Source organism: Python bivittatus, unplaced genomic scaffold (genome assembly GCF_059951505.1).
Source record: "Python bivittatus isolate LINGU-HERP-01145 unplaced genomic scaffold, Pbiv_v1 ctg000350_np1212, whole genome shotgun sequence".
In the NCBI taxonomy this organism is placed as follows: domain Eukaryota; kingdom Metazoa; phylum Chordata; class Lepidosauria; order Squamata; family Pythonidae; genus Python; species Python bivittatus.
The window spans coordinates 43,480,202-43,499,931 of NW_028277074.1; the positions used below are offsets into that span (position 1 = coordinate 43,480,202).

General features: G+C 39.5%; 1 protein-coding gene across 6 annotated transcripts in view; it reads right to left on the reverse strand.

Moving 5' to 3' along the window:
• The window catches only part of REV1 (REV1 DNA directed polymerase), a 71,388-nt gene that overhangs the window by 30,955 nt on the left and 20,703 nt on the right, over window positions 1–19,730 (reverse strand). For all 6 annotated transcript variants that reach the window (XM_088145033.1, XM_088145036.1, XM_088145038.1 and 3 more), the window contains 2 exons: window positions 15,689–15,796; window positions 8,277–8,393 (listed from right to left, as the gene is read on the reverse strand). In XM_088145033.1, the coding sequence (XP_088001159.1) occupies window positions 8,277–8,393; window positions 15,689–15,796 (225 nt within the window). The remainder of the gene's footprint in view (window positions 1–8,276; window positions 8,394–15,688; window positions 15,797–19,730) is intronic.

The following is a 19,730-nucleotide window of genomic DNA, read 5'->3' on the forward strand; positions in this document are numbered from 1 at the left end:
GTTCCAGTAAAGGCTCCCATCCTCAGGATGCTGTTGCCACTGCAGCCCAGTCATGCCAGCCCAAACCAGACGGCCTCTGCTTTGTCCCAGATACCAGACACAAAATGGAGGGCAAACTCAGAGCCATGACTTTCCCACTGCTTTCTCCACCAAGCCAATGCACCTCCAGCCTTCTGAGCCACACTGAAGCCCTTCAATATGCCAGCTCTCTGGGGAGTCTCCAAAACAAGTGGCATGTTCCCAGATAAAACTGCAGTGAAAAACACCAGCAGACCACTGCCCAGCTGAATGCTGCCTCTGCTTCCCCGATCAACTAAGGCTATATTGCAACTCAACTAGACCACTCCAACCAGGACCCAAACAAACTTTCACAAACTACCTTGAACCTCCAGACCTAACTAAAATCACAGAGCCCAACACGCACACATTCACCTTGCTGCCGTGTTAAAATAAAATGTAACTTTTCTCATACAATTAATGTACTTGTTAAGTACTTGTTATTCTTGTCTGTAAAGATAGCATGTTAAATGCATAAAAGAATGCTTAAAAATTAAAGCAGAAACTCTAGAGTCCTAGTTTTTTGCATTACCAGATTGTGATTACCTCTCAATCAACTGTATTTATGTAAAACATAGTACTGATATAACCTCCAATGGCAATGGCTAAATTTAGAAAGGATGTTGATTTACATATCCATATCTGTTTGATTATTTAAAAGAACTAAACTGGATATACCATGTAATTAGTAGATCATGTGATAACTTATTGTAATAGCAGAACAGTTAGAAAAAGAGCTAATACTCCAGATTGGCATCTCTATTAAATTAACCAGCCCCTCAGAACATCTGTGATTCTTCTGCCCCCTTTGAGTTACAACATGAAATTTCTGTTGTGTCCTCAACTTCCCGGGGCCCAAAGAGGATGATCACACATACCCCTATGAGTCCTCAACATGTTGTTTCTTTGTTAATTGTGTAATATAGGCAGTCCTCGAATTACATCCATTTGTTCAGCAACTGTTCAAAGTTATGACAGTGCTGAAAAAAACGGAGTTATGATTGGTCCTCAAAGCTCTGGCTGCCAAAATGCCCCCACGGTCATGTCATAAAAATTCAGGCCCGCCCACATTTATGATCGCTCCCTTGGTCACCCCCAGCTGACCTTTGCCATCTTCTTAGCCTAGGAAGATGTGGGAGTCCCAGGCAAGCAGGCTGGCAGGTGAGAGCTAAGGGCGGGGCGGCAGGACCTGCAGGTGGGTGCTAGGGAGTGTGGCACCTGAGGCAACATGAGGTTTGCTGTGGTATTGGGCTTGCAGCCAGCTGGCACTGCTGGGGCTTGCTGTGGTGCTGGGGCTTGAGGCTGGCCGATGCTGCTGGGGTTTGAGGCTAGCACTGGGGCTTAAGGCTGGTTGGCACTGCTGGGGCTTGCCACGGAACTGGGGCTTGAGGCAGGCCAGCACTGCTGAGGCTTGCCATGGGGCTAGGGCTTGCCACAGCACTCTGGCCAGTGTTGGGCCTGAAGCAGAGGCCCAGGGGCAGCAGTGGTAGGCTGAGACTGCTGAGGAGTGCCACTTCAAGCCCTGTGCCATGGCAAACCCTGCACTCTCTAGTATCCACTCGTGCCACCTGGCCCCTGGCCTGTAGGTCTCACCTGCCAGCCTGGGATCCTGCCTCTTCCCACATCGTGGTCTCATGAGGGCCTCACTTAATGACCCTCATGGTCCTGAGGTTACGCCGGCAACCAGGACTGCCGGGATTTCAGTCACAAAGTGATGCAGTCATGTGATGTCATGCTTTATGACTGCATTGCTTAGTGATGGAAATCCCAGTCCCAACTGCCATTGTAACCCAAGGACTACCTGTATTTTCAGTGGAACTGGCTGGAAAGTATGAACTATGTTTATTTTATTGCTCAAAATACATTTAAAATATAAATTGTTATCAGCTTCAGTAAAGGCAAAACATTTAAATCTAGTGAAGAACTATAAAAATACGAATATGACAGCTGAAAACTGGATGCGCAGTTTTCTGCCATTTTGAATTTCATGCAAGGTACATTCAGTGTAAACAAAACAAAGAATCCAAAACATCCCAAATCCAGAAAAGAAAAACTGGAATATCCTTGACATGTGATGTGGTCCTGCCCATATTATACTACCATCCCTTAGCTGGGTCCTTAGCTGTCAAAAAAAAACCCCACTGCTTTTGTCTGCTTTTGTCTACATAACACTTCCTACTCCTGGCTTGAAGATCTCAGGCAGATATCTTGCAATGCATCATACAATCTTGGAATTAAGTAATATCAAACAAAAATGCTTACATATAGTTTGCTATAATCTTGCCTCTATGTTTACAACACTGAGAAAAATGGAAAACCTCTGCCTTTGATGAAGCTTGACTTTTGTGTTAACAGAGATTTCCTATTTTAAAAAATGTCTAAACTCACGAATTATACAAAGAAAAAAAAACATATATGGGATTTATTGATTAAAAACAGAGAAAATATAAAAAGGCAAGAATAGCCATGCTAGATCAAACCATCCAGCCAGCCCTTCTGAACTGTTTGTTCTTAGCACCTGCCATTCAGAGATATACTGCATCTGAACCTAGCTATCTAAGGTAATGGTAATTGATATACACATCCTTTAGAAAGTTGTTTAATCCACACTTGAATTCATTTAAATTAGTGCCATCTTCTGGCAGCCATGTTCATAAATAAATCATTTTGTGACATCCTGGTTTTATTGCCAATCAATAGCTCACGTGAGAAAAAAAAGTCTTGATCCTTAATTTTTCTCTATATTATCCAGGGCTTCAAACATACTTTTCAACTCTTAAAATCACTTTCCTCTTTCATAATTTTAAACTAAAAAAGCCTAATTACATTATCAGGCATTATGTGTACCAAACCTAACATTCAACAGATCTGCAAAGCTGCATATTACTTCTAGGTTCTATTACTTCTAAGGCAGTACCTGTGCAAATATGGTTTAAAGACTGGACACATTTTTCCTTCCATCTTTTTCTATATATCTTGCTTATTTGAAAGCTTGTACACTATTCTGTAAACTTTAGATTGGCCTAATCAATATCTTAATATGGATTTAGTATTTCAAGTACACTGTCCAATATATTTTAGTTTCCCCTCTTTTATAAGCCCCAAAGAATTTTCTTGTATCATGTCCACTGATTTTATTAACTTCACAGAATTACCTTGCAGGACGCATTAATTTATGTCTAATTATTGACAATCAAGAAAGAACAGAAACCACCAAATTTCTTTTGCATAGATCTAAAGTGCAAATTTTACCATCTGCATTCTTGCCTAATCCAATATACACGTGAGCACTCATACATTTTCTAGCAACAGAATACACCTCAGAGAACAACTGCTGTAGCTTAAATAACTATTCCTATCTGTATCAAGCATTTTTTTCACAAAATGGTATAGCACAATCTTTTTCCATCACTTATAACAGTTAATTATTTATGTAACTAACAGCCAGAATAGCCAACTGTACTACTAAGATGAGTAAGTATGCAGTCTCCTGAATCACGTATTGAATTTTATGGGAAAGGGTATCCAATCAATGTCTTTTACTGATAATATCTTCTATTTCTCATCACTTATTCCATCTTTCTTCTTGCAACAAGACACAGAAGAGCTGCCTTTTTTTTTTTTTTTTGGTCATGGCATGCTGATGAGTTGTTGTGGGTTGAGTATGTTGGAATGGATACATGGTGTTTGGAAGTTGCTGGAAGAGGAGAAGTTTTTTAGAATACATCCTGGTCTTTGGTCAGAAAGTGCAGTCCTTAGTGATCCTGCACAGAGCCTCCAGAGCCTTTGGAATGGTATTTTCAGTGGTGGAGAGATGGCATAGTTTCCTGGCTGGCAACTCATTGAAATTGGATAGAGTAATTCACTGTAATTGGTGCTGCAGGCACCAGAGAACTGAGCAGTGGTGGAATGCTGGCTGTGTCTGAGCTACTGATCAGCTGTTTGGTGGTTTGATGTTTTGGGCTGCAAGCAGCACTGCTTAGCTGCTGAGCAGCACATCTGTAATGCCAGCACTTTAGAAGATCTTCCTCTTGGGAGTGACAATGGCTCATCATGATCAATTCCCTTGGTGATATGAAGGTGACACTAGCAGCCTGGGTTTGCCTCCCCTTGGTGTTTGAGAAAGTTGGGGGAGATGGGTATTGGTGTTGAGTATCAGTGGGAGCAGGAGGCAGCTGGTGATTTTGCAGGAGGATCAGCCTGCATCTTGTGCTGTACTGAAGGGGATAGTAGCCATCTGGTCCTCTATGCACTGTGACTGGACTTGTAGACACCAAAGCAGCCAGAACACGTACTGGATTCAACATGTGTCAGTGGCTCCAAGGCTTTCCAACTGCACCTTGGAAAGATTCAGTTGGAGATAATTTTGGATTTAAAATCTATGTTCAGTCTGGACTTTGTTGGAAAGTGCTATGGAGTTGGGAGGGCTGTTTATGTTCTTGCCAGGTGGGAGACAGAAAGAGGGGTAAGGGCTCACCCTAGCTTATCCATTACTTGGCTGGTTATTTTTGCCTCTGTCGACCCTGGTGAGAGCAGGGGGTTGGGAGGTGATGTGGATGTGGCTGTAAGGTGCGGGGTGGCGGCAGCTAGTCACCTGGGCTTAAGGTGCTGAGTGCTAGGTAGAAGTGCTCAGACACTGAGACAATCAGTCCATCAGGAGAGTTACAGGACTGAGTGTGTAGATAGGGATCTTGGATCTGGCGGAGGGATGGTAGAGGTCAAGGAGAGCTAGGGTATTGAAGGAGATGGGAGGCAGGCAGGAATATAATGGTGCTGATAGGCAAAGGGAGATACGACAGGAGTCAGGGGTAGGCTGTTCTTGAGGAATGTGGTCTTGATGTACAGTGTTGGTACTGACCTGTGTCCCAGCCCACTGTACTCTGCCCCAATGCCTAGTCATTGAGCCTTAGGTGGCTCTGGGCTCCAGCTGTTGCTACCTAATGTCAGGTCAACCTACCTCATCCATGATTTAATAATGTGAGCGGAACAACCTGCCATGTACACTAAGACCTGGTTGAGCATGGAGGCATATGTCCCCTCTCAGAAATGTGCCCAACCAGGTTTTGAGTATGGCACCAGCTGTGACCTCGGGACAGGGAGAGATGGAGTGGCTGTAGTTATCTAGGGGACTCTAGCAATTGTCAGCGATGGTGTCCACGGATAACTGGGTATGAGACCCTATTTGGGAAGCTGGGCACTAGGAATGAGATGGGATTACTCCTACTGTACTGGCATCCCTGCTGTGTAGTAGCCTCCCTACCTGTGCTGCTTTATAGTGTGGCTAGGGTGGGTGAGGTTCCTCAGGCTTATGGTTCTGGGAGACTTCAGCCTGCCTTGCTTGGTTGTGGAGTTAGAGGCAGCTCGAAAGTTTGGGGCCACCATGGCCTTGACCCAGATAATTAAAGGCCAGGCTCACAGTGGAAGTTGTATGCAAGACTTGGGTTTTGTCTTGGGGTAGTGGCAACATGATCTGGAATTGGGGGATATAACATCAGTACTTTGCCATAGACAGATCACTGTTAAACTAGGGGTTTTCTGTGGCTGTCTCCTACCACAGGGAGGAAGTGCCTATTTGATCATCCTACCACAGGCATCTGATGGACTAGATTGGGTTTTAGAGAGAAGCTGGGGTTGTCCTTCAGGCTTTGATGCATGGTTTGACTGAAGCTGCTTGGAATGAGAGTGTGACGATCCCCTTAGATTAGATTGTGCCTGTGAGAACTTTCTCTGCTTGTGGATTCTGGTGGGGCTTCTTTGCATGATAGTGCAGTAGAAGTGATATCTAGAGCAGTGTTTCTCAACCTTTTTTTTGCCCGTGGCCCCCCTGTCCAGGTTCCATTACCAGATATGAACATGGAAAACTGTGTGTTTTCTGGTGTCAACAAGACAGTATTTGCAGTATAATGCACTTTGCTTTTCTGTGTCTCCCTTGGAACTTGCTGTGGCCCTGTTATATATTTTTCACCTGTGGCCCTCTTGAAATATCCTAGGGCCCCCAGGGGACCATATGGCCCCCAGTTGAAAACTGCTGGTCTAGAACACCACTGGAGGAAGACAGAGTGATTTTAACCCAGCACAAGCAAGAGCCTTCCTTAAGGACTATTTTGAGGCAATAAGAGCAACAAAAAGTAATTATTTGTCAGCTCTTATTGTATTTGTCAAATATTGGGTGACAGCCTTGTTCAGAGCAATCTGGAGAGGCTGGAGGAGCACCTGCAGAGCCACTGTGAGTAGTAGTTCTGGCACTCTGTTTTAGATCCATGCCCCTCCAGGGAAAGGTCTTGTAGTTGGATCCATGCAATGATAAATGCATCCTTGAGAGAGGGAGTGGTTCTACTAGCTTTTAAGAAGGTAGTGATCTGCCCCTCCTCAAGAAGCCATAGCTGGATACAAGAAACCCAGACTATTTTTTAGGGAAGGTTATTGATAAGGTGGTCAGCCTGCAGTACCAAAGGCCCTGGAGAAACAGATTATCTGGGTTCAGGTCAGGACACAGTACCAAGATAGCATTGATTGCATTTGTCAATGACCCATGGTAACAGGATAGGGGACTGCATCCCTCCTAGCTCTTCTTGATCTCTCATTTGTCTTTGATAGCACTGACCATGGTAGTTGTCTGGACTGGCTCAGCAGTTGGGAGTTGGAATCATGGTATTAAGATGTTTCTCCTCTTTCCTCCAGGAATGGTTCCAGTCAGTGTTGGTGGGAAGAGAGCACCCTAGCCCTAGACCCCAGCTTTACAGGGTGTCTAAGGGCTCTCCCTCTCCTGGCTTTTGTTTAGCATCTACATGAGGCTGCTGAATGAGTTCATTCATCAGCACAGGATGAAATATCACTAGTATGATGATACTCCACTGAGATACTCCTCTGAGATTTTTGCCCTGTGGCTGACCAAGTGATGCTGTCAAAATTTCATTCTAATGTATGGAAGCTGAGGGGGCCTGGATGGAGAAGAATAAGCTTTAATCCTATCAAGACTGAGTGGCTATGGGTTTTGGCCTACTCTGATCCTGAAACCAGAGATTTTCCACTACTGGTTCTACAGAGTTGCAGTCCCACTCAAAATCAGTGCAGAATTTGGGAATTCTACTGGATGAACAGCTCCTGCTTGAGGAGTAGGTAGCAGCTGTGGCCAGGAAGGCCTTTGCACAATTCCAGTTTGTGTGCTAATTATGTCTGTTCCTGGATTGGGAAGCCTGGTCATGGTCCCTCACATCTTAGTTAGTAATCTGCTCAGATTACTGTAATGTATTCTACACAGGGCTGCACCTGAAGACCACCCAGCAGCTGCACTGGGCCAGAATGCAATGGTGTAGGTAGTTATGGGTGTATTGTGGAAATACCACTACTTTTCAAGCTGCACTGTCTCCCTTTAGTCTTCTGGATGCAATTCAAGATGCTAGTTATTACCTATAAAGCCCTACATGGTACAAGACTGGGTTGTTTGCAGAACCACCTATCTGAGATTATTTCTGCCAATCCTACATGTTTTAACAGGATGGGTATGCTCTAGGTTCCTTCCCTGAAGTAATATCATCTGATGGGAGCTAGGAGGTGTGCCTTCTCTGTTGAAGTACCTGCCCTTTGGAATGACCTCCCCAGCCCTCTGAAATTCAGTTGGTCCAACCCTGTTAACCTTCAGGAAGGCTTTAAAACTTGGTTTTTCCTTTGGGTGTTGGACTGACTTTGGGAGATGGAGTGTGTGCTGATAGCTCTAATTGTATGATATTAGTATATCATTTTTTTTGCTTTGTTTTGTTGATATTTTTGGTTTTAATTATGATTTGGGTTTTCCTTTGGTTTTAATTGATGCACACAGTCCAGAGTCATGATCATGCAAGTTAAGCAGCCATATAAATATTTTAAATAAATAAATAAATAAACAAATAAATAAATAAATTTGATAGGTGGCACTACAATCCATCAATCTTCATGGATTGTGATGTTTGTTTGAAGCATGGCTAATGCCACTTGAAGTTGCCACTATGAATTTTTTCATTCTAAAGAAAGCATTCTCACTGGGAGTAGCATAACTTAAAATGGTTCCATATCCACATTTTTCTCAAAATGGAAGATATATTTTCATACAATTTGTAAAAATACAACACATTTGACAGTATATTATAATACTATAGAACTAATTTTGGCTATTATAAATGACAATCTCATAAACAAAACAGTATTTCTTTTTGCAATTTCAAGAAACTACAGATTTGTACCTGTTCTGCCATTCAACGATTTATTCTGATAATATTGCCTTTCCAGTTGTGGATTTGCACCAGGACGTAATGATGCTTTTCCTGATCCTCGGTTACTTGTGACAGCCACTGGTTTTCCTGCAAATTATAATTAAAATGTAAGACAAATTGCACTACATTTTACAAAAACTGAAAATATTATTCCAGTTTGTTTCTGTCTTATAATTCTCAATTATTTATTTTAGTATTTATTTAGAAAATGTATATGGCTGCCAAACATGTGAGTTACTTTAGATTGCTAACAAAAATACAAAAACTAATATAAAAAAAGCAAAATACAATGAAAAACAATCATAACAGAATATAAGGTCCAATTCACAAGTCCCAAAAACACATATATTGGTTCCACTAACAGCCTGGCCCTAGTGCCTGAGGGAAAAGCCAGATTTTCATAGCATTCCAGAAAGCTAGCAGATTCAGGGCCATCCAGATCCCTGTGGGGAGGCTGCTTCATATGGCAGGGGTGGCAATAGAGAAGGCACATCTTCTGGGTCCTGAAGATGACACTATTTCATAGAAGGGAACTGAAACATGCCCACCGTGTCAATGGGCAGAGGGTGGGATGGGCAGAAACTGTTGGAGTCAGGTGGTCCCACAAGTAACCTGTCCCTGTGCCACAGGGTTTTAAATGTGGTAACTGAATTGCTACTGGGACCTAGTGCAGCTTATGCAGCAGTTCTGTTGCATGGATGAACCTATATTCTCCCAGTACTATGCGTACCACTGAATTCTGGACTAGTTAAAGGTTCCAAATGCTTTTCAAGAGCAGCCCCATGTAGAGGGTATTATACTAATCCAACCAACCAGGAAGTGACTAAGATGTGAGTAACTGTGATCAGAGCCTCCTGATGACTCACAAGATGGATTTCTGCAAAGGTCCTCCTAGCCACAGCTGCCACTTGCTCCTCAAGCAGGAATCATGAGTCCAAGAACCCCAAATTGAATACGAACTCTGTCTTGGGGAGCACCACCCCATTTAGGGTTACAAGTGGAAAAGTTCCAGAATCAGGTGGCCCAAAAACCCAGAGCAACTCAGACTTGCTGGGATTGAGTTGCAGCCCATTCATACCCATGCAGACCCTCACAGCTCCAGCCACTGGGTTAAGAGTCTCAACAGCATCACTTGCACATTCCGAGGCAGAGATTTATAACTGGGTATTGTTAGCATACTGATAATACCTCATTAAATAGGATTGGAAAGAGCATCAAGCACTGAAGCACCCCATGCAGCAGGAATCTAGGGCTAGACCTCTCCCCCTCTATCAAAAGGAACTGATGGAACTGATCCAGAAGGGCAAGAATGGATGGACCACCCCATCCTGAACCCTTCAGAGGTCATCCACAAGTATGATCAATGCTGTTTTAGTACTATAAACTGGCCCCAAACCCAAATTGAAAGTGTCCAGATAATCTGCTTCTTCCAGGGTCTTTTGAAGCTCTGAGCCAACCACTTAGGTTGGAGATTGTACAAAAGTTGTCCTGAACTGTTGGGTCCAACTTGAGGGGATGATAGACCAGCACTTCTTTCAAAGCAGATGGGACTGTCCCCTCATGTAGGGAAGCATTCACCACATTTGGATCCAACCACACATCACCTCCTGGGAGGCCTTGACCAGCCAGAATGGACATAGATCTAAAGCACAGGTGGTAAAGCCCTAAGGACTTTGTCTACTTCCTCAGGACCAACAGGCTAAAACTCTTCCCAGATAACCAAGCAGGACCATGTGTCAGTCAATTCGAAAGGACCTGCCCAGCCAGAGTTCAACTCCAAGTGGATCTAAGCAACTTTATCTGACAGATACTTAAAAAAATCCTGTAGAGTAATATGGAGATGGCCTTGAAGAAAATATGCAACAATTGATAGGAAAACATGAACTTAGCCAGGGAAAACAGGAAGCTGTGAGAAAGAAACTCAAGATTGCTCTGCCTTGACTTTCTTTGGTATAAGAGAAAAGGAAGAAGAAATATTGTCAGGCTTTCAAGATTCTATTATATTCTGTTTCGACAGTTCTAATATTTCTTGTGGTGTCTATTTCCTGATCTGGTCTACCTCAAAGGGCAGACAACTCCTCACAGTGACCTTGCAAGAATTCCCTTGACCCATCCTTATTGAGGAGGGACCTAATCACCTACAATAAGGCCATTGGTTGGCTACCTGCAGATGCAATAAGAGAAATAAGCCCATTTGCTGCTCTTATTGTCACAGGGTAAGCCCCAGTAAGGGTCCTTACCTGTACTAGGTCAGATTTGTTCTTTGCCTTCCTCCACCAGCTCTATAGGCATCTCATGTTGTTTCATCTCACGGAGTCCCTCTGAAAACCAGAGGGCCCTCCGGGATCCATGAACACAGAGTCCACATAGGTACAATCTGATTCAAAACTGCTGTTGCCCATGCATCCAGGCTGTGACTAAGGCCTCGATTGGTTGGTCAGTGGAATAGAACTTCAGGAACAACCCCAATTTCTCTCTGGAATCCTGCCAGGTACATCAGTTGCCTCGGGTCAACAGATGAAATAGGCCCTTCCATTCTGCAGATGAGGGTAGCTACAGAGAGCTCCAAGGTTAGGAAGGAGTGATCTGTCCATGACAAGGGACTTATGTTAATATCCCCCAGCACCAGATCACACTGCTATTGCCCCAAGACAAAAAACAAATCTAGCATGTGATCCCTGCTGTGAGTAATGCCCCTAATAATCTGGATCAGATCCATGGTTGCCATGGTGGCCATGAATTCCTGAGCTACCTTTGAGCCTGGGCCCTGAGAAGGCAAAGTCCCCCAGAACCATCAGTCTAGGGAACTCCATCACCAACTCAGCCACAGAATCAAGGAGTGCTGGCAGGGAAGCGGGCAGGGAAGCTAGTACACTAGCAGCAATCCTAACTAATCTTTCTGGCTCAATTTCAGAGTCTCACATCTGGCTATATCTAGATCAATGCCCCTGAAAGGCACCAGAGATTCTCAGGTACTACAATTTGAAACAACTATGGTTGTAAAATTCTGCTCTTGACAGAACATAATTGCAAAAGTGAATTCTCAGCATACATATCTTAACATACCTATTGGGTAAAAGATGAGAAACAACAGTTTAAACCAATAGTTTAAATTATGAAAACCTTGAATAATTGGGTTTTAAGAAAACTATGGTTAAATCTATGAACAGAATTACTAGAGACTCTTATGCTTTCCCTATTCTACTTTAAGTTGATGATAAAACATTCACCAATCTAACAATTACGCTAAATTGTATTAGGCTTTCTTTCTCCTCGAATTACAGGTAGGTCTCAATTAGTGTGGTTAATGAATCCCACGAAACGGTCACATTATTCAAATTCGCACTATTCAAAGTGATGTTTCTATGGAAAATATAATTGGTTCCAGCTCAAGAGAAATAGGCAATGAAAAATTGTAAACATTTTTAATATAATTTTTATTGAATAAATTTTAACAAGATAAAAGCAGCACAAATATTAGAAAAGAAACAAAGAAAATAAAGAAAAATAGTGGATAAGTAAGAAAGAAAAGAGAAAGAGAAAGAGAAAGAGAAAGAGAAAGAAAAGATTATAAAGAAGTGGCTTCCGATCTTTTTGACAGTGGTTATAGATGCACTTATATTTTACCCTCTCTTTCGAAGGTTACATCATAATTTCCTTCTTCTATAAGCTACCGTTTTCAATTGTCAAACCCATAAATCACAAGCTCATTTTTTTCTTTTTTCAGCAAAAAGTCCATAAGGAGTTTCCACTCACTAATAAACATAATAGCTGATCTTTCTCTAAGCAAAACAAGTTAATTCTGACATCTCTGCTAGTTCCATCTTCACCAACTATTGTGGATATATCAGTCTTTCCATTTTTGTGCATATAGTAGTCTTGCAGCAGTGATCATATATAAAAATACGATGCAAAAATATTTCATCAATATTATTCTAAATTATATAAAGGAGAAGACGTTTCCCTGGCAAAGGTTGATGAATACTTAAGGAAACAAAACTTACTGAAGATTACAGAAAAACAGAAACAATTATTGAATTGAACTGAATTATAACAATAAGGGAGGTCTGAGAAATCATTAAAAAAAGGGGAAAATAAGGAAAGTGCCTGGACCAGATGGTTTACCACATCTTATTATAAATCTTTTGAAGATAAATTATTACAACTGTTACAAAAAATGATTAATTCTATTTTAGAAATTGGAAAGATACCAGACAGTAGAGGCTAAAGGTAAAGATCTGACTTCGCCAAAAAATTACCGCCCAATATCATTACTGAATAATTATTATAAATGATTTATGACTATTTTGGCCAAGAGAATGAAAATGGACTTTACACAGGACTTTATTCATGAACATCAATATGGGTTTTTATCCAAAAGACAGTTGAGAGATAATGATACAAACATATTGGACATTTTGGAATACCTAGAACAAAATGAAAAACAAGCTGCATTGATCTTTCTAGATGCAGAAAAGGCTTTTGACCATTTGAACTGGACTTTCTTGTTTAAAATTCTGGAAGATATGGACTTTGGAGTCCTTGGGGTTCTCTGAGCTTTGTTCTTTTCTTGCAAACATTTTGTTACCTGGCCAGGTAACATCTTCAGTGCTAGAATGGAATGGAGTTTGTCCTCTGTTTATATACTGTGGCATGGGGCATGCCATGGGGCATGAAACGAAACGTCTGCAAGAAAAGAACCAAGCTCAGAGAACCCCAAGGACTCCACAGTTCAACCCTGAACTACACATATTCTCTTCTATAGATATGGACTTAGGTGAGAATTTTATTAAATGGGTAAAATCGATTTATACCTCACAAAAGACACAGATAATTGTACATGGAGAATTAACAAAACATTGTGAGATACAGAAAGGGACAAGACAAGGATATCCCGTCACCACTGTTATTCCTATTAGCTTTGGAAGTATTGAACAGAGACATAAGACAAGAGGAGAGAATTGCTGGAGTGAGGATTAAAAAGGAAATATATAAATTATTGGTGTTTGCTGATGATTTGGTGATAATTTTGGAAGACCCTTTGGAAGGAATAGAAATATTAATGGAAAAACTAAAGGATTTTAGGGCATTAGCTGGTTTTAAAATTAACAATCAAAAGACAAAGATATTAACAAAAAAATATGAAAATGGAAGACCAAATGAAACTGTTGGAAAAAACTGGTTTTAAGATTGAGAAAAAGTAAAATACTTGGGTATTACTACGACTAATATGAATTGTATGTTATTTCAGAACCATCATGTTCAGACATGAAATGAAATTAAGAAGAACATATTAAGATGGGAGAAACTACAATTTTCATTCTTGGGGAGAATCTCTGTTATAAAAATGACTGTACTGCCTAGAATGATGCTTTTGTTTCGAACAATACAACCAATGTAACATTTAAGCAATGGCACAAAAATATATCTAGGTTTGTATGGCAAGGAAAGTCAAGGGTTAAATAGAAAAGTCCTCCAAGATGCAAAAGAACGAGGAGGATTGGGATTGCCTGATTTAAAACTGTAGTTTGCAGCCAGCTGTTTGGTTTGGATGAAAGAGTGGGTGTTGCTGAGAAATCAAAGAATTTTAGAATTAGAAGAGCACAATCTGAGGTTCAGATGGCATGGTTTTCTATGGTACAATAAAGTTAAGGTTAATGTAGATTTTAAAAATCACTATGTCAGAAGTGCCATATTGAGAATATGGATTAGATATAAACCCAGACTGTGCCCAAGTATGCCTTTCCTATAAAATGCTACAAGAAGCATTTCATAGGAAAGAAACAGTAGGTAAAGAGAAATGGTTAACCTATCGAGAGTTGTTAGAACAAGAACATAAAACATTTAGTTTTCAATGGTTTTCGTACGTACAGCTAAGAGAAAGATTCAAGGTAGATATTTGAAGTTGAATTATGTACAAATAATGAATATGTAGCTGCCAAAATGTATAAACTCTTGCTGAAGTTTTGAAATGGAGGATGAACAAATGAAAGAGTGTCTGATAAAATGGGCTAAGAATTTGGACATATGTTGGAATAGTGGGAAAACATGTAGTAGAAAGGACTGAAATTCACATTATGTTATCTTAAAAGAGAATTTCTATAAAATCATATACCATTGGTATATGACTCCAGAAATATTAGCCAGAATGTATAAGGGTACTTCAGATTTATGTTGGAAATCCGGGCAACACAAAGGGTCATTTTATTATGCCTGGTGGACTTGTAAAAAAACCCGTAAAACTTTGGGTTCAAATACAAAGAATTTTAAAGGTTAAGATTCAACTGAAACCAGAACATTTTTGTTGATATTAATGGACAATTTAAACATAATTTTTATATTATATTAATAAAATATTACAGTAAAGGATAAAAAGAATATACTTATAATTTAAATTTATGGTTAACAAAGTCACAGAATAGTTATAGAAAGCAAAATAAAAACAAAAAAATTCTACTGTAGATTCAAGCATTCCAACATGTCATCTTATTTTAGCATTGCTATGACCACGTTCATGTTGCTTAATTACATCGAATTGTTGCTCTAATGTAATAACGAGTCTCTTCTTTTTAAAACTGTATTGTTTTCATCTGATGGAATCTTCCTTTTCTCCATTTTATACACACACAGATTAGCACTTTCTAAAACCCCAACCGCAACTGTGCATGCACTAGCCTCGCATTAACTGAATTTTGGGTCGCATTAAATGCAACTTGGTATCAATTAACAATTTGCACTAAATTGAATGTTGCTTTATTTGAACTTGCACTAATCATGACCTACCTGTAATTAGAATTAAATCATTAACTAGTTCTCCCTGTGTACATTCTTCTATGTGTATGGCTTTTCAGGATTACAAATACACCCACAGCCTCTCATTCATAGAAATTAAGTATGATTAGTTGATACACAGTTTAAGCTATTTTCTATGGGACATTCACACTATGAAATTCCCTGTTGATGAAGATTCCTGGATGATATTCCTTCATACTATATGATATGAAACAAGGAAACAACTTGCATATCAAATTTTGGAATCTTTCCAGCTGTATGTGACTGTAAAACTCTGGGTTGAGGGGTGTGTGTGCGCGTGCGTGTGTGTGTGTTCTTAATCATTAAGAGTAGTAAAAGAGAAATGTAATTTCTTCTATAGCTTTTAACAGGAAACAATATTTGTGTCCTTTAAAGATGGACCAAATGGCAGAAATTTGATTGTACTTATATCTTTATATTTACTTTTTCTATTAATTTTTTTCATGTCAATAAGTATCTGTGTAACAAAACACTTTAAACAGTATTTTTTTTAAAAATGAACATTTATTTAAATGAACATTTAAATTAAATATTTTTAAAAAACATTTGATTTAGATATTAATACTAACCTTTTAGATCTGGTCTATCTCGGATACCCACTGATACAAAGAAGCAGTCCATATCCACATGCATTATGCAGCACTGATGCTTGGCTGAACTCAAGAAGGATGTGTTCTCTAGTAAAACAAGGCAAACAGATAATTTAATTCTGGCTAAATAACTATCCATTTTTTCTAATAAAGCTAAAAATTTAACCTTAAAACTTATCTCCCCATTCTTCATTTATAACTACTTTTTATAAAATATAAAAGAAACTACAGAACTCTAAAACAGTTCTAGGTTTTTAAAGGCATGAATACTCAATTGTCAAGTGCAATACTTTTTTCAAGAACAGATGCATTAGTAAAAGCAAACAATTTCAAGAACATAGTACACAGCTTTGGAGCTGTTCTGATACACTGAACACAAAGACAATCTGGGCTGCTTTATCTATAATGAAAATATCTGACATAAGTGCTAATAAAAGTCATTCTTTGGGTGCCACAAGCCAAAAAAGTTAATGCGACCTTATTTTCTTGGCATGTTGCTATATGGATCTCATATGAGTATTTACAAAAACTTCTCAATCCCTGAACAAATACAAACAACATTCTTAAAATCAAGAGCATATATTCCTTGACTTCTAATGCCATCACCAGATTAGTGCTAGGTTGCAACTCATTCAAGATCTGTGCAAGATTATGTTGGCTAAGATTCTAGGCAAAGCAAATCATTTGGGGAATCTTACTGGTACATCTCATTCTACGATATACATCAGTCTACTCTGAAAAAGCAAATAGACCACCATCTGAGATAGTGTGGACTGTCAATACCAGCCCTACTTGCTTTAGGCCTAGAAAAAAGCCCTGGTAGAACTTAAGCAAAGGATATGGGACTTAGACATTCAGGTAGACAGAGCCAAACTTTCCCATCTCTCATTCAGACAAATTGCTTTCTCCCCCTGGACACTCCCCAATTGCTTCTATGAGATTCTGTATGCCCCACATAGAAGGGTCTTTTCCCTAGCCTGTAAAGATGCTGTCCCTACTAGGGTGACAGCTGGTTGATATGCCAACCTTCCATATGAAGACTGGATATTTATTTAGACGTTGAATCTGTTTCACATATCCTTTTAAGGTGCCCACTGTACCCACATTGGTGATCAGAGCTAATATACCTACTCTTGAATCTGATAAACTCCACTCACGATGAGGAGAGATTGAAGTAGTCTTACTAAACAATCAATACTGAGGTGTTTCAAAGGCAATAGCAAAATTTTTATTTGTAGCCTTAGCTTACAAAAACCATTTGGTGCCTTCCATGAGTTGTTAATTTTATAGTGTTTCTTCCTCGTATATACGTACAAATTGTTACTTATGCATACATTAATGGTGTGCTACATTTTACATTTTGTGACTTGGTCTTAGACTGTAAATACATACATACATACATACATACATACATACATACATACATTCTAGTAAGGAAACAAAACTGCTCTGTGAGTTTGCTGAAAAAAAATGGTCTTCTTTATAATTAGCATGACAAGAGCTTAAATGAAGATAATGAAAGATTATTGATAGCTGCTAGTGTAGGCAATAAAGCTGGATTCTAGCTTTTGTTTGAACTAAACATTTTTCTTTCTGCTTGAAAGTGAAACAAGAAAACCACAAACGTTTACAATTTTAAAATTTCATACTGGCTGTCAGGCTCTTTGGCAATTGCCTAATATTGAAAAATATTTTTTCTCCAAACATGATTCTCACAGAGTCAAGATTTATTGCTACATTATTATCACATGGGGTTTTAAGAAACAATTTTCCCTTTAGAATCAGTATATATCCCTTCATTACAGTGGAGACTTGATCTGGTCAGGAGGTAGGTCATTTCACTGACAATGGCCCTGGATGTTTGAATAAGAGTCTACTGAATCTCTGTCAAAATGGGAATCAACTATTACATCAGTTGCTCTAGAAGAAAGAACAGTATAGAAATAAAATAAATGGATAATAGTAAATGTCATTATTCCTGAAGTAAAAGTGCCACAAAATACTTTAAAGAAATCAGTATAATTCCCAAGATGTAATGTTATATCTAGTTCCTTGGGAGTAAGTCCCATTAAACTCAAAGAAATTTACTTCTGGGTAGGTATGCATATGATTGCCTTGTAAAGTTAAGGGAAACTGCTTTATTGCTGAATAATTAGCAATTTGATATCCATTTACAATATGCAGATACCAATTTTGTTAACAGTAAATTCCTTAAAAGATAAAACAAGGTTAAAAATACAAATTCAGATGCAGCATTAGAAACTGACCACAACTACTTTAAATATTGCTCTCTACAACTAGCTTATTTATAGGTTTTAGAGTTTTATTTTCTAGTTTTATTTGGTTTAAACTTGAAGACTCAATATAAACATTACAATTTTTCTTCATCTGGATAACTGAATATGCCCTCTCCCTGGCACAAATCTGCTATCATGAGCTAAACATTACCAGAAATGACCATTTTCAAGGAGGAACCATTCATGTTTCCCCCCAACTCTTCTGATATTAGTGTACATCTATACTGCTGGGCTACAGAATAGCACGTAGAAGTAATTCTACCAATCCCTAATCCTTCATGAACGTAACAATCAGTTGTCTGAACGCAATGAAATAATTTCCTCAAAATGATAAAAATAATTATACTTTACATCATTTCTACCCCTATAATAATTATGATAAAGCTTAACATTTCAGATAACTGATTTATAATTAAGGTATTCTGTCATAATTTATGAACAAAAAAGTATTTTGATACTTAAACTGCAAGCACAAAAAAAAATTGCCCAAAATGAGACAGTGACAACAAAGTTTTTCAAATCTCTTACAGCTATGGAGATTTATTTAGTAAGTATACCTCTATAATTTCCAAGGACTCTCAGAGGTTAATATCAAAACTACAAATATAAACAACGTAACAATATATAAGACAACAATAAGATCACCTGGAACAATCAACAAAATAAGACAGCTCTTCAAATATTCTTCAGTTTGACCAATTTCTGGAATGTTAACAGGATGGTTGCCAACTTCTAGAGGGAGGCAGTTCCATTAGAAAAGGGACCAGCCCCAAGGAACAGTTTCTCTCTTCTCATACACTAAAGTATGGAACCACTAGCAGCTTCTCCTGTGACAGGCATATAGAATGGGCTGATTTTGGCTAGAAAAGTGGTCTTGAAGGTACCTGGAAAATCAACCTGTACAGGGCTTCATAGGTTAAAACCAGCACTTTGAAACCTACTAGAACACAGTGCAAGGCCCACAGCACTGGTGTTAATAGTTATGATGGATCTCACCTGCCAATAAACCATCTGCTGCATTTGGTACCAACTGCAGCTTCTGTATGGTCTTCAAAGAGAACCCCATGTACAGCACACTGCCATATTCTAGTCTTGTGGTGATAAGGGTGTGAGTCACCATTATCAGATCTTCTTCTTCCAGACACAGCTGCAACTGGCACACTAACAAAAGCTGAGTAAAGACCTCTTTAGACATCGTCTCCTCACCTACTGTAGCTATATCAGGAGGACTCCCAAGTCACAGACCTGCTTCCTTAGGAGTATTACCTATCCACCCAGAATTAATACCAGAGCTAGCAGAGAACCTTTATGAACTAACAATACCTCTGTCTTGCTAAGGGGTCAGTTTTAACTTGTTTTGTCCTATGCAGTCCCTAATTATCTCCAAGTCTTTACAGCATCCCTAGTTCAGCCTGGGATATATAGGAGAGTGCCCACTGGGTCAATCTCTTCTCTCCCACCCCCACCACCTGGAACTATCCATTTAGAAAAGAACAGGATCTCTATAAAACAGTTCCTCCAATCCCCTTGAAGACATTTCAGAAAAATACTAGGGTCAATGATATCAAATGATGCCATGAAATTTGATAGGACTAAAAGAGGTGCATCCTCCATCCATGTCCCAGAGCAAATTATTAACCAGTGTTCTATGCCCAAATTGAACCATGACTAAAAAAAGTCCAGATAACCCGCTTCCTCTAGAGCAACTGACACCCCACCACTTT